General features: G+C 41.7%; 1 protein-coding gene across 1 annotated transcript in view; it reads left to right on the forward strand.

The window, feature by feature from the left end:
- fancg (FA complementation group G) overlaps window positions 1-22,774 on the forward strand; it is a 38,915-nt gene extending 16,141 nt beyond the window's left edge. The window contains exons 6-13 of the mRNA XM_078241539.1: window positions 3,292-3,422; window positions 5,923-6,069; window positions 10,220-10,386; window positions 11,918-11,984; window positions 15,320-15,705; window positions 17,324-17,373; window positions 21,485-21,652; window positions 22,644-22,774. Coding sequence (XP_078097665.1) covers window positions 3,292-3,422; window positions 5,923-6,069; window positions 10,220-10,386; window positions 11,918-11,984; window positions 15,320-15,705; window positions 17,324-17,373; window positions 21,485-21,652; window positions 22,644-22,774 — 1,247 coding nt within the window. The remainder of the gene's footprint in view (window positions 1-3,291; window positions 3,423-5,922; window positions 6,070-10,219; window positions 10,387-11,917; window positions 11,985-15,319; window positions 15,706-17,323; window positions 17,374-21,484; window positions 21,653-22,643) is intronic.
- The last annotated feature ends 798 nt before the right edge of the window (window positions 22,775-23,572 follow it).

Raw genomic sequence — 23,572 nt, forward strand, 5'->3', positions numbered from 1 at the left:
ATGACCTTATGAAAAGTGGATAAGCTTGAGAGGCTGAATGGCCTACTTTGTATGTTTGTTAGTATGTTGAGAGATGAGCCTTGGCAGGACATCCAGAAAACTCCCTTTCAATTCTACCAAGGTTTGTTTTGTGTCCACCCAAGCAGGCAGGATAGGGCCTTTGCTTAACATCTCATCAGAAAGACCACACTTTAGAGCATGTCACTGAAATGTGAGCCTCAATTATGTGCTCAAAACCTGGAACCTTGAAGGAACAGCCAGCTGAATTTAAGGTGATAAACTGATAGTTTGTTTGAAGTCCCACATGGCAGGTTGGTTAAGAAGGTTAAGGCTCATGGGATACAAGGAGAAGTGGCTAGATGGGTGGAGAACTGGCTTGGCCATAGGAGACAGAGGGTAGTGGTCGAAGGGTCTTTTTCCGGCTGGAGGTCTGTGACCAGTGGTGTTCCGCAGGGCTCTGTACTGGGACCTCTGCTATTTGTGATATATATAAATGATTTGGAAGAAGGTGCAACTGGTGTAATCAGCAAGTTTGCGGATGACACGAAGATGGCTGGACTTGCGGATAGCGAAGAGCATTGTCGGGCAATACAGCAGGATATAGATAGGCTGGAAAATTGGGCGGAGAGGTGGCAGATGGAGTTTAATCCGGATAAATGCGAAGTGATGCATTTTGGAAGAAATAACGTAGGGAGGAGTTATACAATAAATGGCAGAGTCATCAGGAGTATAGAAACACAGAGGGACCTAGGTGTGCAAGTCCACAAATCCTTGAAGGTGGCAACACAGGTGGAGTAGGTGGTGAAGAAGGCATATGGTATGCTTGCCTTTATAGGACGGGGTATAGAGTATAAAAGCTGGAGTCTGATGATGCAGCTGTATAGAACGCTGGTTAGGCCACATTTGGAGTACTGCGTCCAGTTCTGGTCGCCACACTACCAGAAGGACGTGGAGGCGTTAGAGAGAGTGCAGAGAAGGTTTACCAGGATGTTGCCTGGTATGGAGGGTCTTAGCTATGAGGAGAGATTGGGTAAACTGGGGTTGTTCTCCTTGGAAAGACGGAGAATGAGGGGAGATCTAATAGAGGTGTACAAGATTATGAAGGGTATAGATAGGGTGAACAGTGGGAAGCTTTTTCCCAGGTCGGAGGTGACAATCACGAGGGGTCACGGGCTCAAGCTGAGAGGGGCGAAGTATAACTCAGATATCAGAGGGACGTTTTTTACACAGAGGATGGTGGGGGCCTGGAATGCGCTGCCAAGTAGGGTGGTGGAGGCAGGCACGCTGACATCGTTTAAGACTTACCTGGATAGTCACATGAGCAGCCTGGGAATGGAGGGATACAAATGATTGGTCGAGTTGGACCAAGGAGTGGCACAGGCTTGGAGGGCCGAAGGGCCTGTTTCCTGTGCTGTACTGTTCTTTGTTCTTTGTTCTTTGTTGAATATAAGGATTTGGAAAGTTTTTCTTTTTGCACTTTGTGTTGCCAAGTGTTTTGCAATATCATACAATTACTTTATTAAAATGTGAGCAAAATTTGGTTAGATTTTATAATTTTGAAAACTTAGTTTATCGAGTGAGTTGGAAAATATTAACTTTGTCTGTATCTCATCACGTACGCCTTCCTTGAAGGGTTGACCAGTGTCGTCATTCCGAGTTAAGTTGCTATGACGCACGTTTCAGGACGCACTGATTAATTCATCAAGCATCATTTTATGATCACTTTAACATTAATTTTTGAAAATCTTGCCCATGAAACAAAAACTTACATTTCAGTGGCACCTTATCAAATCTCTCAAAAAGTCTCAAACTGCTCCACATACACAAAAGTGCAAGATACATATGTACATACAAATAAGGAGCAGGAGTAGGCCAGTTGGCTCCTCAGGCCTGCTCCACTATTCGATAAGATCATGACTGATCTGATTGTGGTCTCAACTTCACTTTCCTGCATATCCCCAATACCCTGAGAATCTACCTCTGCCTTAAAAATATTTCAGTGACCCTACCTTGAGGGTCTCTGGGGAAGAGAGTTCCACAGATTCGCAATCCCCTGAGAGAGAGAGAGAAATTCTCCATCTTTATTTTTAAACTGTGTCTTCTAGTTCTGGTTTGTCCCACAAGGTGAAACATTTTCTCAGCATCCATTCTTTCAAATCCCCTCAGGATCTTGTATGTTTCTATAAAATAACCTCTCACTCTTCTAAACCCCAATGGATACAGGTCCAATTTGTCCAACCTTTCCTCATAAGATAATCCACTCATCACAAGAATCAGTCAAGTGAATCTTTGATCTGCTTTTATGTTATGTAAAGAAGGAGAATAATTACATCCAACGAGGGGCTGCAGGCAAAGACAGCGGATATATAAGCAATATGTGTATAAAAGCTTACAATAGTTGCCTCAATGGTTTTGACCCCTTGTTCTATTACTTTAGCTTATTTTCTGTGTAAAAAGAAACACGACAAGGGAAATAGCAGGGTAAAAGCTTTTTAAATGTTCATCTGCAAATGGTCCTGAAGAAAGGTCTTGAGACCTGAAACATCGATTGAGCCCTGTTTTTCCAAAGACCGCTTTGGAAAAACAGGGCTGCAGCTTTTTCTGCTTTTGTTTTGTCTGTAGCATTTTGTTTGTTTTGAAAAAAACTGGTTACTTCACCCTTCATGTTATTCTGCTGCTTTATAACTCAGTGACAGAATCCATGTAAGAAATTTAAAGACTTGAGATGATTGGTTAGAATCATAAAATCCCTACAGTGCAAAAAGAGGCCATTTGGCCCATCGGGTCTGCACCAACCACAATCCCACCCAGGCCCTATCCCCATAACCCCATGCATTTACTCTGCTAATCTCCCCGACAATAAGGGTCAATTTAACATAGCCTATCCACCTAACATGCATATCTGGATTGTGGGAGAAAACTGGAGGAAACCCACGGAGATCCAGGAAGAACGTGCAAATTCCACACAGTCGCCTGAGGCCAGAATCGAATCTGAAGCCAGAATCGAACCCGCGTCCCTGCTGCTGTGAGGCAGCAGTGCTAACCACTGTGCCACCATGGTGAATATTTGTATACATGCTCTTCTAAATAGAGCTACAAGTGATCCTCCCTTGAAAAGGTTTGATATTTTTTCTTTTCCTTGTTTTAAGCTGTGTTTTAGTGATTAAACCAGTAAATTTAAGAACAAGCATATTTGCCACTTGATAATCTTGTGCCCTGATTTCACAACCTGCTTGCAGCACACTGTCAGGCAATTGGATGAGTAAACATTGTTTTTTCCTCTGTCCATAGGGTTTCGTAAAATGAAAGAAGGCTGTTATCCGGAAGCTATTGATATTTTGCAGCAGGCAGCTGAAGGACTTTGTTCTAAAAGAATTCTGGCAGAGATCTATACCCTGATTGGCTACAGCTCAGCCCAAATGGTACATAAGGTCAATAATTGCATTGTGAAAGGGAAGGAATTGTTTTAAGTAAGAGCAAAGGGAAATAGCTGAAGAATATTCAAAATTAAACTGAGAATGTATTTTGATAAAGGGCAATTGTTCAGATTATGTTTACGTACAGAACCATGATTAAATATCAGTTCCTGAAACTGGAGCTTGTCTCTCATGTACCATATACACACAGTTGACTCATTCAGATTACAGGAAGTAATTCCTGCATTGATGTCCTCGGCATCAATTTAAATCACCAAACCAATCAAATTTCGGACAGTGAAAGGATCTGGAGAAACCAATACTCAAGGTTCAAGTTCATCATTTATTGAAATGCTGGTAGCTAAAGCCTTTTAAAACAAATGTAACTGCCAATTTTATTGATTGGGGGCATATTCTTAGTCATAGTGAGTCCCTTGCGATTTTTAAATTGTAATGTGTATAGAGACATGATACTGTAGACCGCACCATTTGCATGATTCAAATTTGGACCCCGGTCTCGGTAACGTCTGCAGTAATGGCAGCACTGAAAACTGATGACGTTCAGCTCTCCCCCCCCCCCCCCCCCCCCCCCCACTCTCTCCCCCCACACCTTCAACTGTCACAGTTTACCCTCTGATTTCAGCTTCCCTGCTGACTGGCCATTCACACCTTCTATTCTCTCTACGGGCTGCCACCAGCAGCCTTTCCCCTTGTTTTTGTGGCTATGACTCATCTTTCATTCCCTCACCCTGCAGCATAAATATCTCCCACTTTCTATGCCGTTTAGCTTTGTCAAAGGGTCATCTGGACTCGAAATATCAGCTCTTTTCTCTCCTTACAGATGCTGCCAGACCTGCTGAGATTTTCCAGCATTTTCTCTTTGGAGATAGAAATTAGATTCAATTTACGCCGCATCTGTCTTTTCCAAGGATGAAAGCAACATTCATTTTTGTTTCAGTTTACTCAATAAATTGTGCTAAAAAGTGGCAACCCAGCCAAAGAGTTTGTAAATTAAAACTTTCCTGATATGGTACAGCTCCATTTTGTATTAGTAGGGAAAATGCTGGAATCCATTATTAAAGAGGAGATAGCAGGGCATCTGGATAGAAATGGTTCGATCAATCAGACGCAGCATGGATTCATGAGGGGAAAGTCGTGCTTGACGAACATGTTGGATTTTTATGAAGATGTGACTAGGGCGGTTGATGGAGGAGAACCGGTGGATGCGGTGTTTTTGGATTTCCAAAAGGCGTTTGATAAGGTGCCCCATAAAAGGCTGCTGAAGAAGATTAGGGCACACGGAGTTGGGGGTAATGTGTTAAAGTGGATTGGGGACTGGCTATCCGACAGGAAGCAAAGAGTCGGAATAAATGGGTGTTTTTCCGGTTGGAGGAAGGTAACTAGTGGCGTGCCGCAGGGATCGGTACTCGGGCCGCAACTATTTACCATTTATATAGATGATCTGGAGGAGGGGACGGAGTGTAGGGTAACGAAGTTTGCAGACGACACAAAGATAAGTGGAAAAGTGAATTGTGTGGAGGACGGAGAAGATCTGCAGAGAGATTTGGACAGGCTGAGTGAGTGGGCGAGGATATGGCAAATGGAGTATAATGTTGATAAATGCGAGGTTATACACTTTGGAGGAAATAATAACAAATGGGATTACTATCTCAATGGAAACAAATTAAAACATGCTACCGTGCAAAGGGACCTGGGGGTCCTTGTGCATGAGACGCAAAAGCCCAGTCTGCAGGTACAACAGGTGATCAAGAAGGCAAATGGGATGTTGGCCTATATTGCGAGGGGGATAGAATATAAAAGCAGGGATGTCTTGATGCACCTGTACAGGGCATTGGTGAGGCCGCAGCTGGAATACTGTGTGCAGTATTGGTCCCCTTATATGAGGAAGGATATATTGGCATTGGAGGGAGTGCAGAGAAGGTTCACCAGGTTGATACCGGAGATGAGGGGTTTGGATTATGAGGAGAGGCTGAGGAGATTGGGTTTGTACTCGTTGGAGTTTAGAAGGATGAGGGGGGATCTTATGGAGACTTATAAGATAATGCGGGGGCTGGATAGGGTGGAGGCGGAGAGATTCTTTCCACTTAGTAAGGAAGTTAAAACTAGAGGACACAGCCTCAAAATAAAGGGGGGTCGGTTTAAGACAGAGTTGAGGAGGAACTTCTTCTCCCAGAGGGTGGTGAATCTCTGGAATTCTCTGCCCACTGAGGTGGTGGAGGCTACCTCGCTGAATATGTTTAAAGCGCGGATGGATGGATTCCTGATCGGTAAGGGAATTAAGGGTTATGGGGATCAGGCGGGTAAGTGGTACTGATCCACGTCAGATCAGCCATGATCTTATTGAATGGCGGGGCAGGCTCGAGGGGCTAGATGGCCTACTCCTGCTCCTATTTCTTATGTTCTTATGTTCTTATGTATGTAAGAATGAGATTTTATAAACATTCCACTTGCATCAAAATCATGACTTTGAATTTGTCGGTTTTAGGACAGACCACAAACTGCCTTGCAATATTTCAGGTGGGCTCTTCAGGCAGACATCCATTGCCTTTCCGCACTGTATCATGCTGCCATGGTGTACCAAAAGTTAGACATGGTGGAAGCTGAGCTTGAGGCCCTGAATCATCTCTATGTGGTGAGTTCTAGTTTTATTTTTTGACACTCTGTTGATTTACGTACCTTTCAATTTTTCAACAATCTCATGTGGGGCAAAATCTGAAAGTCTGCACTCAATATTAATTTGTTCTTTTGAGACTTCAACCAATAGGAGACAATACAGTGATGTACTTACTGCAGGAACAATTTATTAAAGTAATACTTAACAAAACGAGGTAGTGACTTTATTGACTTATTGTGGTTCTTGATTTCCGATTCAGCCTGGGGCACTAGGTGACATGGTCTTCTCCCTTGCCCCACTCTTTCCATCAGTCCTGTGGTCCTCTGCTCCCAGCTGGAAAGCACTCTCTTTTTCAAATTTAATGTATGTGTTGGCCACTGAAAGCTGGTGTTTATTAACTTTCCAAGCCGCAACCCACATGCATGATCAGTGATGTTCCTAAACTTTGATCTAAGTGGTACATGACTAGTTTCTGATTGGTTTACAGAATCACAGAATTGTACAGTGTAGAAGGAAGCGATTTGGCCCATCGTATCTGCACTGACTTCCCAAACAAGCATCATGATTCAGTGCCATTCTCCTGCCTTTTCCCTCCACATTGTTTCTATCCCTGTAATTATCTAATACCCTCTTGAATGCCTCGATTGAACCTCCACCACACTTCCAGATAGTGCATTCCAGTCACAAACCACTCATTGTGTGAAAGACTTTTCTCTCATCTCATTTTCTTCTTTTGAAAATCACTTTAAATCTGTACCCTCTTGTTTGTGATCCTTTTATGAGCGGGAACAGTTTCTCCCTATCCACTCTGTCCAGCTTCCTCATGATTTTGAACATCTCTATCAAAATTTCCTCTTAGATTTCTCCTCTCTGAGAAGAACAGTCCCAAACTCTCCAATCTATTCTCATCACTGAAGTTTCTCATGACTGGAAACCACTTCTTCACTTTCTCCTCCCTATGGCGCGGTCCTTCACGTCCTTCCTGTGGTGTGGTCCACAAAACTGTGCACAATATTTCAGCACAATACCTTACTCATGTCTCACGTAATTTCAGCATAACCTCCTTGCTCTAGTACTCTATGCTCCTATTAATAAAACCCAGAATACTATATGCTTTATTAACTGCTCTCTCCACATTCCTGCCACCTTCAATTATCTCGGCACAGGTCCCTTTGCTTCTGCACACCTTTAAGAATTTTACTGTTTATTTTATATTTTTGTTCCATACTGTTCCCATCAAAATGCATCCCCTCACACTTCTCCACATTGAACTTCATCTGCCACCTATTTGTCCACTCCACCAACTTGTCTATGTCCTTTTGTATATGATCATCTGCTGAAAGTGATGTCACTTTCTGTTATCGTCTAACTGGTCTCCTAATGTGCCAATTATTTGTGGGATGGTCCATCTCATTATAGCTTTCACTGTTACTTCATTAAATTTCATGACTTTCTGCTGAGATAACAGGAGCCTTAAGGTAATTTTAGCATCCACTTGCTTGAGATAAAAGAGGGTATCCTGTCAGTAATACCAAATGAATGACCTCTGGACTCATTGTTTCAAGTATATAAATGTATATAAATATTGTACATCTTAAACTCTCATTAAGGAAGGTACTTACCAATATGTTGCTAGCACTTGGAACGGAGTTAATTAGAAATAGTAAAAGAGTACGTGTGGCACATAGCCTTGACTAATCCAGAGATCACAAAGACATTTCATACATCAAGATGTTACGCAAAGTGGATATAAAATAAATGCATTAAGGCAATCGATATGTTAAAGCTGAGGTAGCAAGATGCACTTATTCAATCAAATATATCATGCTGTATTTTCAGAGTCAAAAGGACTACATAGCTATAAATACCGATTACAAAAAATAATCTCAGGGCTGTTATGTAATTTAACAGAAAGTACATACCTTTTAAAGCATTGCGAATTAAAAATGACACTAATTTAGGAAGTGAGGCTGAATGTTTAACACTTCACAGCTGTTTTCTTAACACAATTGGGCTTTCTAACTCCCCTCTGAGTGATAGGTATCGAGTATCACTGATAAATTTTAATTGCCAAGGACTATGCTGGTCCCACACTCAGACTACATTGCCTCGACGGCTTTGCGGCATTTACTCTCTCTTTAACCCGTAAACATGGAACTTGCACTGGCGCGAGGCCATGCGATAGAGCTCACTTGTCAAATACAGACACAAAAAATCAGTCACATGGGATACTAATGTCCTCCATTGATTACAATTAAGTAGAATATAATTGACATAGTTAGATTGCTTCACCGTTATACATTATACACAACTAAAACTACTTGTTAAACATGGAATTCCCTCCATCACGTCAGTTTGATAAACTTGATTCACTTGTGGAAGATTCCATTTGGTTTTCTTTTACTTCTGTCAAACTTGATAGTCAGAAGCTTTTTCCCAGGGCGGAAGAGTCAATGACTAGGGGGCACAGGTTTAAGGTGCGAGGGGCAAGGTTTAAAGGAGATGTACGAGACAAGTTTTTTTACACAGAGGGTGGTGGGTGCCTGGAACTCGTTGCCGGGGGAGGTTGTGGAAGCGGAGACGATAGTGACTTTTCAGGGGCGTCTGGACAAATACATGAACAGGATGGGAATAGAGGGATATGGTCCCCAGAAGGGTAGGGGGCTTTAGTTCAGTCGGGCAGCATGGTCGGTGCAGGCTTGGAGGGCCGAAGGGCCTGTTCCTGTGCTGTAATTTTCTTTGTTCTTTGATAAGTATAAGCAACGTGCTCCCAATTTCTAGATTATGGAGATTAAGAGGTGAAGACCTTGAAGACTGCTGTAGGCAAAATAATGTTCAGATTTAGTGTTCAGGTTGCAAGTCCACATTTAGTATTGCTGAGAGAATGAACAAAGCGTTGCAGATTTTTTTTACACCATGAAGAGGTGTAAGTTAAAAGATCTGTAATTATGTAGATTTTGAAATATTGGCTTTATGCTGCTCTAATAACTTCTACCTTTATTACATCTTCATTTATAGTTTAGATCACTGGAAATGTTTCCTAATACACAAGTCCCATTTTATGTTTCTGGTCTTTGGATAGAAAAATATACTTTATCAGACTCAGAATTTCAGTTTGGTCTTGAGCCAATGCTCTTTACCACATTGGGAGGGAAGGATCACTTAAAGAAGTGGAATTCTGGATTGTGACTTGAATCCATGACCCTCTGACTCAGGGGTAAAATTGCTACCAATAACACAAACTCTCAATTCCTAAATGGTCCACATCCTGAGAAAGTGACGGCTGTTCCCATAAATAAGAGGGTTAGGGCATGGAGTGCCTGAACAGAAACAATAACCTAATGTAATAATCTAAGGTCTTTGACAAAGGGTCATCTGGACTCAAAATGTCAGCTCTTTTCTCTCCTTACAGATGCTGCCAGACCCTGCTGAGATTTTCCAGCATTTTCTCTTTTGGTTTCAGATTCCATCATCCGCAGTAATTTGCTTTTATTTAATAATCTATTAACTTTTTAAAAGGGAGGTGGATAAATATTTGAAAAAATGTCAAACAATAATATGGCAAAAGGGTAGGAAATAGGGACTTTCCAGTGAATCAGCACAAGTGCATTTGACTTGAATGGCCGCCTAATATGTTGTACAATACCAAATCTGTGAAATTTTATATCCTTAACTCTTAAAATTAGCCCTCATCTAATTCATTAAGAAAAGCTTAATGAATAATAAACACATGATAATGACATGAAACTACGATTAGGATATAAACATCGAGGTAGACTAGCTCTTTTATGCAATGCCCGTTTTCTAAGTCCAATTAATAATTCCCTCCCGTACTGTAACTTACACAGCACTAATTCAAACATAGTATAACGTTTACAGAGTTCTAATTTAAATAGCAGTGAACAAAAATCTTTTTTTACCCAGAGGGTGGTGATGGGCTGGAATGCGCTGCCTGGGAGGGTGGTCGAGGCAGAACGCCTCACATCCTTTAAAAAGTACCTGGATGAGCACTTGGCACATCATAACATTCAAGGCTATGAGCTAAGTGCTGGTAAATGGGATTAGGTGGGATGTAAGGTGTTTCTTGCGTGTCAGTGCAGACTCGACGGGCCTCTTCTGCTCTGTATGATTCTATGAAATGCTGAATGTGTTGAATTTTCTTTTCTAGGCTTTGGAAAGTTGGGATCAGTTTAAAGCTGACAATTATGTTGATTCTCAAGTTCCGATCCAGCCTGAACAGCTCGTACGGATTCCTGCGACATGTCATCTGTTGACCAGTGTAAACCAGGTGCATGTAAAGCACTCCCTTGCAAGAAGATTTCTCCAGATAAGGAGGTATTATTACAAAATTCCTGTTATATAGACAGAATCTGAAAAAGAGCAGATTGTAATGATTCAGAAAGGTAGACTGCACCACGATCTCGGGGCACCCAGGAATGGACAATTAATGCCAGTGGTGAGTGGGATATGAGATGCTGAATCTTTTTCTGTTAAGGGAAGGTTGATTGACCTGAAATATTCTTCAGAATTGCAACTCGAGATCAAAAATTAAATCTTCGTCAATTTTCAGCTCATTCTTGCCAGCTTGTCCTCTTTTCCTGCAGGCAGTGACTCCTTGCCTGGGTTACAATTTAATACAGTAAGAGTTTTAACAACACCAGGTTAAAGTCCAACAGGTTTATTTGGTAGCAAATGCCATTAGCTTTCGGAGTGCTGCTCCTTCGTCAGATGGAGTGGATATCTGCTTTCAAACAGGGCATACAGAGACACAAAATCAAGTTACAGAATACTGATTAGAATGCGAATCTCTACAGCCAACCAGGTCTTAAAGATACAGACAATGTGAGTGGAGGGAGCATTAAGCACAGGTTAAAGAGATGTGTATTGTCTCCAGACAGGACAGCCAGTGAGATTCTGCAAGTCCAGGAGGCAAGCTGTGGGGGTTACTGATAGTGTGGCATAAACCCAAGATCCCGGTTTAGGCTGTCCTCATGTGTGCGGAACTTGGCTATCAGTTTCTGCTCAGCGACTCTGTGCTGTCGTGTGTCGTGAAGGCCGCCTTGGAGAACGCTTACCCGAAGATCAGAGGCTGAATGCCCATGACCGCTGAAGTGCTCCTCCACAGGAAGAGAACAGTCTTGCCTGGTGATTGTCGAGCGGTGTTCATTCATACGTTGTCGTAGCGTCTGCATGGTTTCCCCAATGTACCATGCCTCGGGACATCCTTTCCTGCAGTGTATCAAGTAGACAACGTTGGCCGAGTTGCAAGAGTAGGTACCGTGTACCTGGTAGATGGTGTTCTCACGTGAGATGATGGCATCCGTGTCGATGATCCGGCAGAGGTTGCTGTGGCAGGGTTGTGTGGTGTCCTGTTTGAGAGCAGATTTCCACTCCATCTGACAAAGGAGCAGCGCTCCGAAAGCTAATGGCATTTGCTACCAAATAAACCTGTTGGACTTTAACCTGGTGTTGTTAAAACTCTTACTGTGTTTACCCCAGTCCAACGCCGGCATCTCCACATCATTACAATTTAATGGACAGCAGCTATCCTTTGATTCCTGCCCAAGTTGCAAGGATCCATGTGTGAGCCTGCATACATCAGCTGTTCGGATATAGAGAAAGGTGAAGTCACCAAAAGTGATCAGGAACTGGAGAGCTGACCGACTTTCCAACCTGTAACCCACGAGTACAGAGGTCAAATATATTCCTACTAATGCCCTGACTGAGACTTGTGACTTAGGTTAGTGATGTTCCCCATCTGAATCAGCATTTGGAATGTGCTCTTTGAACCATCCAGAGAATGTTTTATCACTGAAAAGCACAAATTTATTTTGATGGCTTTTAAATTCAGTTTCACTGTCTGCAGAGTTGAAGAGGCAGCGGAACATTATCTTGATCTACTGGCTTCGTTTCTTGAGGGATCCCAGCAGGAAGTGAGTTATTTAAAAATGTTTTACTGGTACATTGGATAGCTGCATGATTTTATTTTCTAGGTTATAGTGTTGCAAAGTTGAGTAGAGTAACTGTAGATGGAGGAGTAGAATGTTAGAATTTGGTGTTTATAAAATTATTTTTAAAATTGTAAAATGCGAAGTGGAGAAAACATTACATAGAATCATAGAATCATAGAAACCCTACAGTGCAGAAGGAGGCCATTCGGCCCATCGAGTCTACACCGACCACAATCCCACCCAGGCCCTGCCCCCACATATTTACCCGCTAATCCCTTTAACTACGCATCTCAGGGACAATTTTTAACCTGGCCAATCAACCTAACCCGCACATCTTTGGACTGTGGGAGGAAACCGGAGCACCCGGAGGAAACCCACGCAGACACGAGGAGAATGTGCAAACTCCACACAGACAGTGACCCGAGCCGGGAATCGAACCCAGGACCCTGGAGCTGTGAAGCAGCAGTGCTAACCACTGTGCTACCGTGCCGCCCCATAGTTCTGTTAAAAAGGTGGGGTTTTTTTCTGTGCTGAGAAAGTTTTTAAAAATGCAGGTACATATGGGGTCCCAGACTGAAATATTTGTATCGAAGGCCAAGCAACAGAGTTGCCTTGGTGATGGGCTTTTGAATTTTTTAAAATATTAAGCCAATCAATTTGAGACAGAACAGGCTTTTGAATTTAACCAATCAGTTTAAAACATACACTTGGATACCAGCAACTTATTGAATTTGAATTTGATGGTTTTGGCAACCTGTAACCAATCCTTTTGTAGGGGGTGTCGATATGTCATCACAGATATAAAAGCGGGCAGTGGGAAAATAAGCAGAGAGAGAGTATCTGCCAGAGTAACAGCCTTATCCATGTCTTAGAGAAAGCTCCATCTCAATAGCAAAGGTACCAAAGAAGAAAGCAGTTCCAGACAGAAGAATCAACAGAGAAAGCCCAGAATATTCCAGAAGACACAAAACTTGGTTGTAATTTAGAGAGTGACTGAAATTCTATTTTTTGTTAATAAATGGGAATTGTATTTATCTAAACAGCATTCCATTAGAATTGTGTTTTATTCGTATTAAAAGTTTAGTTAACTTGTTCATTGTTAGATAAAAAATTGTTACTTGTTGATTTTAGTGAGAGTATCAGGTAGTTATTTTGATTTAACCATAAAGTTGCTGAAGAGCAGATCGTACCACTTCACACTCACTTTTACAGATTATGAGGAGAGATACTCCTCTTTGAGTGGGTAGGTGTTAGTTCTCAGCAGGGGATCCACTTCTGCTTGAAAACAATAGTAAATAAAATTCCAGGGACAGGTGTTGCTCAAGGAGATTCTTTGCTAAATGTAGAACCCATGTTATATTAAGTGTGTATGATGACAAGCTCAGACCTCATTCTGAATGCACAAGTGGCAATTTCTGTCCTTATTAATCACTAAGTCATCCTTGGTATTGTATATTGAAAACCATGACAAAGTCTTAAGGTCAAGTATGGGTATTTAGGGGAGGGCGAGTAAGTGGACTAAGACCAGAGAAATACTGAGCGATGGTGAGCATTGAAAGAAATGGCAGAGTAGGATAAAAGGCTGCAGGAAGGTCTAGAGTATGGATGCAAGGACTAGGAGTAAGTAAGGGAGAGGTGGAACAAGATTACGGGCTGGAGGTAGAAGAGGACTCCAACTCAACCAAGGGAGAAGATGGAACAAAATTAGAAGTGGGGGAATGAGAGAACAGAGTTGAAGACCGTCAGGAATCGGATAAATCAGTGGATCATTGTGCAAGACCAGAGGAAGATAAAGACCGAGCAGGAGAGTATCTAAGTCCAGCAGAGAAGAACTAAAATGCACTGGGACTGACAGCAGTGGTGCAATCAGTGAAGTTGGTCAGGTAAGTATGACCAGAGGAGGGTGCGGGGAGTGATTGAAGGGAGAGAGAAAATTAATGATCAATTTGGAAGGTGAGGTGACAGGGTATCAAGAGGGCAGGGGTGAAAAAGAGGACGATGATGAGCAGAGTGAGAATGGCACAGGAGGGAATGGGGAGCATAACAACTGAAAATGAATGAATTTCAAAAATGCATTTGCTGCCTGTGAGCCCCGACTGAATGGCTGACAAACATTAGCATGTTTTGACTTGTCATGTTGATCATGGGAATGTGAATCGATTTGCTTATTTGGAGTCGAGGCAGTCATGTAGGCAGCTGAGAGATTGGTCAACAAACAAGACAGGGGTCAAATTGGTGCTGCCAATGGATTGGGGAGCTTCAAGGGGTGATAATGGACCAGAAATTGGGTTGGATGATGGGGGTGGTGGTAATGTGGGAGGTGGGGGAACATCATTGGCCCAGAACAGACTGATAGTTGATCAATGGAGCTTGGAAGGCAGTACTCTGCTTTGGAAGCCAAAGTTAGGGCCCAGTTCACTGCTAGGGGCTGAGCCAAGCTGGGGCAAAGGGCAGTAACGTTTTGGGAGAATAAGCAAGATGACAGCCGGATCATAAAGCAACTAATGGGGAATGCACAAAATTGAATCAACAGCTGAAGACCCTGAGATGCTACTAGAGTTGAGTGAGTGGAGGTGGGGGTGGGGGGGGGGGGGGGGGGGGGGGGGGCGTGGTTACAAGAAAAAGTCTGTGATTGATGGCTGTATAAGGGCAGGGACATGGATGCACACAGTAATAGCAGTGGAACAGGCAAGTCTGAACGTGTCCATTGGGATAAATAGTGATATCGTTCCAGGAAACCAGGAAAGGAGAAAAACATTTTTTTAAAATATCAGAAAGAATTGGTATTTAAAGGGAAAATTTAGTCTTTATGTACCTTTGTTGTCCTTACAAAGATGACTGTCATAGACTGGAAAACGCTATTCTGACTGAAACCCTCGTGCAGACACAAACTATTTTGGGAAATATTTTAGCAGAAATGTTACAATAACGAGAAAATCCTATTAAAATGTGAGGGAGCATACTTAACCAGCTGAAACATAGGGGTGGGCATGTTGAACTTTGAAATTTCCATAAAAGATGTTTACAGGTGTCAGTTGCACAGGAGAAATTTGAGAATATGCTCATTCTGTTTCCTTTCACTGTTTACCACTTTCTTCCATCTATCTTTTTATTCCATTTCGCTATTCTTTCTTGACTCTTTTTTAAAATCTTTCTCTACTCTGTATTTCTCGCTGTCTTTGTCTTTCCTTCCTGGTGGGAGGTGATGAGTGAGCTCTCTTTGTCGCGGACGGCCTTTGAACAAACACGGCTGTGTCTTAGGTTTAGGAATTCGTCCTCGTGTTCATTCTTTAAAATTATATTATGCTTTTTTGTAGGTATTTCTTGTCGCAGATCCCACCGTTCCTAGAATTCCAGAAATATATTTGGAAGCAGCAGTAGCTCTCCTGCAGTGTCAGAGATACAATGATGTCATCACTGTTTGCGAGGAAATTGCCAGCAAAATGTCAAGTTTGATTTCAGAAAAATTAACATTTGAAGTTAGAGTTAATGAATGGCTGTCCAATGATTGCTCAGAGAGGACTGAGATCAACACCGGTTGTCAGAGCTCTCTTTTGAATTGCTTCAGTGAGTCACAAACACTTGGGGCAAAGAAGAAAGAAACCCTCAATTATATTTTATGGGCAGCAACTGCATTTTTATATCAAGGGCAAGCTTTTGCTCTCTTGAAAAATAATAAGGAGTCAATTACTAATTTTAGTCGGTGAGTTGGTGTTACAAGTGCTATAAATCCTTTACAGGATTGTAAGTTATATAATGCCTAGTAGAAAGTGTTTGTAGCATATTACTGTTTACATTGCATAGCAGGCTTGGAAAATAGAAATACACTGAAGATTATTTTGGTCCAACTAGCCAGCCTCAGAGTTCAAAGACAATATGGAATTAATTCCTGATTTCCCTTAATTGATTTTTTTTTTCTTGCCAAGGGCCTGTCCACCTTGTCCTTAAAATTGCTCATTTTATCAACTTTAGAACGCCCAAACGTTCAGCACCCTCGGAGAGTTACAACTTGCAAACTGCTCACTCACCTTCCTTGTTTTGAGCTTCAACTCATGCCACCCATCTTTAGGGCATTCTTTACAGTTCTTGGGATTCAATTCAAGAAGATTCCCTCTTGATCTGCTTTTTGTTCGTGCAACCGTAACCCTAATGCAACTTATTGTTCAGGGGTTGATGCAAGGTATCAGAGGAGGATCGCTTTGTGTCTTTTACTAGTGCCGTGATCTCCTTGCTATTCAATATGGCAGTGAAACTATTACCCCTTCAACTTCCTTTTTTCTTCCTCTGTCCACTCCACTTTCTTCCCTTGATTTCACCCACACCTCTACCCCCCTTGGTTTCTCACCCCCAACCAGTTTCTCCTCGCTGTACCTCGCATCCCCTCCTTTTCCTGCTGGTTTCTTCCTCCTCCTCCTCCTCCCTCCCCTCCCCTCAGTTTTCTGCTCATGTGTTCAAAGCCTATGCTGTTGTGCCCTTTTAATGTTATCATCCCATCTTATCCTGATTCTGTCTTATGATCTATTCCAGTTTGATGGTTAGGCCATTTACTTATTTATGAACATTGTATAATTTTTTTGAAAACCTCTGGTATTTATCTTGGATAACTCTGCAGCTTTTTTCAATAGTTTTCATCATTTGTAGCAAGTAAATGTATCTTTTGCCCTGTTTAAGATTTTCTGTCTTCCTTTCACTGGCAATTCATTCTTGCTTTTAATGGTCGTGGTGTTTTCCACTGTGATTGCTCACCTCATTGAGGAGGTTAACCAGGTTTACAACAGCGTAAATTACACAATGTCTGCTGGAGAGTGTGGCTTTGACAGACCCAACGGCCTTTTATTCCTGTACTTTGGTTAAAAATGGGACTCAAAGTACATTCATACACAAACTTCATGAAACCTTTTTATATTTAATTATATCTGGTTTAATAGGGAGATTTGATGGAGGTATTTAAAATCAGGAATGGTTTTGATAACTGAGAAAAGAACCAGAGATGATGTGAGGAAAAATAATTTACACTGAGCTAGGATGATCTGGAATGCACTGATTTAAAAAGTTGGTGGAATTGGATTCTGTAGCAACTTTCAAATGCTTGAATTGGAAAAGTTTTCAGGCTGTTGGGATAGAACAGGGAAATGAGACTAATTGGATAGCTCTTTCAAAGAACTGTGGGCCAAATGGCCTCCTTTTCTATGATTCTATGATTCTAATCCATTATGGATTTTGATAAGTAATGATATCCATCCTTTCTACTGTGTTATTTCTACAATGATGGCTGAGTAGTGTGTGGTTATATTAGTGATGAGTTGTATTTTTTTCTGCAGGTGTGTAAATTTACTCCTTAAAGTTCAAGTTGTCGGCCCTCTTGACTCAGGTAAAATATATTCTGTATCGTTCAGCACCAGTTTTATTCATTCACTTTTTAAAATTTCTCACTGAACATATTGAAAGTTAATTAAGCATAATTCAAAATAGTCTGAACACCACCAAGTGTGTGGTCAAAGTTTGGTACAGTTTTTGATTTGTGACTGAATGGAGATCAACTTATTCTTGAAACCAAAATACTTTATGGTATCCTGTGATAAAGTGCAAGGCTGTCTTCGTGTGTGCTAATGCATTTTAAGTAACTTTTCCACCATGGTTAAAACTTCTTGACTGGAATTCATTAAGTAGTCCCCACTCATTGCATCATATCAGAAAGTGGGTTGTAAAAGACCCATAAGAACATAAGAAATAGGAGCAGGAGTAGGCCATCTGGCCCTTCGAGCCTGCCCCGCCATTCAACAAGATCATGGCTGATCTGAAGCGGATCAGTTCCACTTACCCACCTGCTCCCCATAACCCCTAATTCCCTTATCGATCAGAAAACTATCTACCCGTGATTTAAACATATTCAACGAGGAAGCCTCCACCACTTCAATGGGCAGAGAATTCCAGAGATTCACTACCCTCTGAGAGAAGAAGTTCCCCCTCAACTCTGTTCTGAACCGGCCCCCCCTTATTTTGAGGCTGTGCCCTCTAGTTCTGGTTTCCCTTCTAAGTGGAAAGAATCTCTCCGCCTCTACCCTATCCAGCCCCTTCATTATCTTGTATGTCTCTATAAGATCACCCCTCATCCTTCTAAACTCCAACGAGTACAAACCCAATCTGTTCAATCTCTCCTCATAAGCCACACCCCTCATCTCCGGTATCAACCTGGTGAACCTTCTCTGCACTCCCTCCAAGGCCAATATATCCTTTCGCAAATAAGGGGACCAAAACTGCACACAGTACTCCAGTTGCGGCCTCACCAGTGCCTTGTACAGTTGCAGCAAGACCTCCCTGCTTTTATATTCTATCCCCCTCGCGATAAAGGCCAACATTCCATTCGCCTTCTTGATCACCTGCTGCACCTGCAGACTTGAGTTTTTGCGATTCGTGCACAAGGACCCCCAGGTCCCTCTGCACAGTCGCACGATGTAATTTTTCTCCATTTAAATAATATTCCAATTTACTATTATTTCTTCCAAAGTGGATAACCTCACATTTGCTAACGTTATATTCCATCTGCCAGATCCTCGCCCACTCGCTCAGCCTATCCAAATCTCTCTGCAGACTTCCGCGTTTCAAATGGGTACAAAAATGAGTGTTTAGCTGAAATTACAATTTATCTGTTTTGTTTCCTAGCTGATTGGCTGCATAGGAATAAATCAGAAGTAGCAAGAATGAGGAACAGAAACCTGAGTAACCAAACCTGTCGGCTTTTGTTTCTAAAACTAGTGCCATAAAACTAACCAATCAAATTGTTCAATCTTTCTTCATGCATTATTTCCAACCACATTTTTATTTCACTTGGGTCAGTATGGAAGTAACATAATCCATTTTTAAAACTGAGCACAAAACGAATGCACCTAAATCTATCCATGAAGTTGGTTATTTAGTGTTCAATCAGCCTGGGCTCGTGCTGGGAATTGACCTGAATACTGGTAAATGTCCCAGCGACTGTGCGAGATGCATTACTGGAGTTGGAGTTTCACCGCCCCTCCCCAACGCACAATATATTTAACCCAGAGATAATGTGACATGACAAGCAGGCAGAAAAGTAGCAAAAAACTGTGTAGCAGTGGGAGGTCGGCGGGAAAATTAAAGGTACAAGTTTTCAGAACATTTTACTGCTTAAACAATCTATACTAAGCAATTGGTATTTTTTTTGGTTGTGCTGGAGGAGTGGCAGGAGGCACAGTATTTCTCAGAGGCCTGATGTCTGTAGATGGGATGTTCTGAACTTGGACACGTTGCATTCAAAATCAGGCAGTCATCCAGGCTTGGACCATGTGAATGACCATCCGCTTGTTGGAGATTTGGCAGTGCAGTGCTACACAGATGCTAACTTATAACAGCACTGTAGAACTAAGAACACTTCTACAATTCTGTGAATAATTAGTCAACTAAATCGTTTCCTTTTTAAAGCAATTTGATGCATGGAAACATAAAGATTTTCTCTTCATTGATTCTAAATCCTGATGCCCCTCCCCCATCCCACTTTTATATTCTCTAATTCACATTAGTGAAACCAATGCATTCCAGCCCCCTTTCCCCCTCCCCTCTACACAGCAGTGCTGAATATTTCAGTACCCTCTTTCTTTGCTATAAGCCCCCTTTGCACTGCTACAAGACAACAAGTGTCACCCATTAAGCAAACCTGACATTGCACATCTTTGTTCTAACAAGCTCCAGGTTCCAATTGCACAGTTTAACCAAGTATCAAAAACATTGTGGGCGGGCACAGTGGTTAGCACTGTTGCCTCACAGCGCCAGGGACCCGGGTTCAATTCCGGCCTCGGATCACTGTCTGTGTGGAGTTTGCACATTCTCCCCGTGTCTGTGTGGGTTTCCTCCGGGTGCTCCGGTTTCCTCCCACAGTCCAAAGATGTGCGGGTTAGGTTGATTGGCCATGCTAAATTAATCCTAGTATCAGGGGGATTAGCAGGGTAAATATGAGGGGTTATTGGAATAGGGCCTGGGTGGGATTGTGGTCGGTGCAGACTCGATGAGCAGAACGGCCTCCTTCTGCACTGTAGGGATTCTATTCTATTACTCTATTCTAATGCTGACAAGCCCAATGCAATTAACTTATGGGCTGATGGTTTTGATCCCGATGTATTTGTTTGGTGATTATCTCATAAATCCCATTGTTATCAATTTGCCGCTGAATGCTAACTGTGCATTGTCAGTACAATTTCCAGGCAACTAACCATTTTTACCTTTAGATAGATTTGTGTTCACAATAGTCGATCTTATGTGGTGTTGCATATGCTATGCCACTAACCACAGTCACTCATTAACTATCTCTGTTTTGCTCCTCTTTTTCTTTGCCTTTGTTTCCATCTCATTCTTCCTCGCGCCTTCTCCTTTCTTCCCCCTCTCACATTTTCAGATGGGAGTTGATGGTACTGTGATTGGGAAATAAGTCAACAATGTCTGCAGCTTTATTTGGGGTAGGGGTTTTGGAAAAATGTAGCCTCGGTAGCTCCATTCACACCCCCCTCAATTTAACTTGCCTCTCCCTCTTGTTCCCATTACATTCCCTACCCCTTTTTGCTATTCTTCCTACCACCCCTTATCTCCGTCAGTACTCTTACATTTTTCCTTTGAACTACTGTCTTAATTTCTGTATTGTCCCCTCTCCTTTACTGTGTTGTCATGGTACCTTCACCCTTGATGCTTTGATCACCTCTGCCCCACTTTCTCTCTCTCTCTCTCATGCGGGAAGACACTGAGCAGCCGGATCCTCCCTCAGCCTCTAGAAAACAGTCATATAGTTTAATAATGATCTGTTACTGTAAATCAGTGATGTGCAACCTAAGCTAGTGAGTAGGCCGATGACCTGCCCTCCTCCAACTCCGTGGGCCACAAGATCAAAATTGGACATGTTCGCTAACAATGATCCTTGAAGAAGATTACATTTAATACACGCTGAATATTTCATGATAAGTCATAGAAAATGCTTAATCATTCACATATTAATAGAATTATCAACTTCCAAGGGGTAAAAACAAGAGAAATATTTATGCTTGATTGGACACACAAGGAGCGCATGTCACTCAGCCAGTGTTGTGTGCAATCAGCAGGCACTTCACTTCACGTGACCTTGCTATATGTACGTATCAGTTCAGTCATACCGAAAGAAAAAAAACAGCACAAATAGAAACCAGCAGAATGTGGCAACTCCCCATGTGGGTAAAATGTCTTGTGGGCCGCATTCAGAACCCTGATGGATCGCAGATAGACCCGGGGGCACAGATTGTCCCCTGCTGTAAATCAGTGGTTTCAATGTTCTTCCCCCATGACAGAACTGTTTCTAATGTTCTATCATTAGCAAATCCTATCATTTACAATGAGCAATGCCACAGGAGATCAGCCAGTTGCATAAAACTTTCAAACGTCATGAAATAAACCTGCACAAAATTTGCAAACAGAAATTATTCTAACTGTACATCTTGCAGGAGCGTCTGACGATCAGTTTGAAACCTTGAAAGAGAACATAACAGAGATTACAATCCTACAAAAGTTGAAATCATTGGCTTTTACTGGGAAAGGAATGCAGTTGGCAGAAAGAGGTCAGGACCGAGAAGCTTTGCAAAATTTCCAGCTGAGTCTACAAGCTTATCCTGGTACGTTATTTTTGGAACTCGGATTGCATTTCCGACAATTAAACATTAATGATTGTCCCATGCATGCCAACGATCAATATTTCATGCTAACAGCATTTTGTGAGTCTGTTTATTTTCATGCATGTGTTTGCTGATAAAGATCAGCAAAAATACAACCTTATGCATAAAATCCGAACTGTTATTGGCTTTTGAAATTGGTTTTATTACCTGCACTCACATTTTCAGAGATTAGAAGCACAACATCAATTCTAAAATTCCAGAATTATTTTAAAACCAAGGGAAAACCTGTTAACTGAAAGCACTGGGCATTTCCTTGCAGTTTGGAATAACATTACAGTGACATTGAACATTGTTATACGGAAAGGTTGTTTTTGGAAAGCTATGTGGCTTTCACAAGGTATGAATGGGAGCTGTGTGATTTGTAGTGCCAGCTGCCTGAGGGAGTGGCATGATTTCTGTTGATGTAACTGATGGCATTGAATTTGGAGAATATGGGTGCAACTTCAGAGCCCTAGGACCTTGATGAATCTCCATGTTGTGGTGCCCTGTCATACAGTATTGTCATTGGTTCTGCAATAGGAACAGGAACAAATTATTAACTCGAACGACCAATGCATCTGTGATTTCCTTTATGTATCTATGTAAATCTGATTGGATACTGTTAAGTCAAATTCCCACGGGCAGCCTGGAATGACCTTTATAAACATTTAGGCGGATGTGTTCTCTATTGCTACTCTAAATGTGGCACACGTGGTGAAGGTAAGTCCTAAGGTAGCTTGCAGTATTAGGGACAGCTCTTTAATCGTAAATAATAAGCCAGTTGCCAGTGGCAGCAAAAATATTTTTAAAATACCTGAGAAGTGAACATTTTGTAAATCCTTAAACAGCCAGCTAGGTTGTGTATATCCACTTATTGCTTCTGTCTAGCACTTATAAAACCAGTATCCAGGATATTTCTTGTATGATTTTGTGGATTCTGTTCCAATTGTAGATAATCTTGAAGCGTTGTATCTTCTGGTACAAGTTCTGTGGAGACTTCAAAGGAAGCAGGAAGCTGTCTCTTTTTGGCTGGAATCCCACGGTTCAGCTGAAAAAATACAGCAAGAAAACACCTCAAAGTAAGTAAAATTGAGTTCAAACATTGTGTTTGAAGAAAAGTCTAAAGCACCTTTAAGCATAAAGTTTTATTTAAGGAATCCTAAGATTCTCTTTAATAATCAGAAATATTACAGGATCCGATAGTATTGCGGTTTTGTTAATGAATCAGTAATCCAGAGGCCTAGTAATGTAGATGTTGTGTGTTTAAACCCCACCACAGCAGTTTCAGAAATTGAATTCAGTTTTTTTAAAATCTGGGTATAAAATTTGGTACCATTAAAATGACCATAAATCTGTTGGCGTGTTTCAAAAACCCAATTGGTTCACTGATGCTTTTTATTGAAGAAGACCTGCCTAGTTTGGCCTATACGTAACTTCAACCCCATGCAACTTCTAATTGTCCTCTGAAATGCCCCAGTAAGCTGCTAAAAAGAAATAACACCAACTTGGCAAAGGTAGTAGATTTGGACTGTAATTGCCAGTGATGCCCATATCCTGAGAATGAATTTAAAAAGAAAAGTGGGTGATGTGGTAATTTAGTACACTGTCTTTTCACCTCTGGAGTGAAGTCTGATTTCATCCCAGACTACTTTGTTGAAAGGCTCATGTCTCTTCAATTAATAAGGATCCGCTGAAATGTTTGGTCAGTTTCAAATCCTCTCTGGTCACAGGACTGAAGGACAGCTAATGTACCATTATTCAAGAAGGGAAGTGGGGAAAAGCCAGGTAATTATAAGCCAGGTGAGTCTAACATCAGTGGTAGAGAAATTATTGGGGAAAAAATCTGAGAGGCAGAATTAATCTCCACTTGGAGAGGCAAAG

The sequence above is a fragment of the Mustelus asterias genome, chromosome 1, assembly GCF_964213995.1.
Source record: "Mustelus asterias chromosome 1, sMusAst1.hap1.1, whole genome shotgun sequence".
Taxonomy (NCBI): domain Eukaryota; kingdom Metazoa; phylum Chordata; class Chondrichthyes; order Carcharhiniformes; family Triakidae; genus Mustelus; species Mustelus asterias.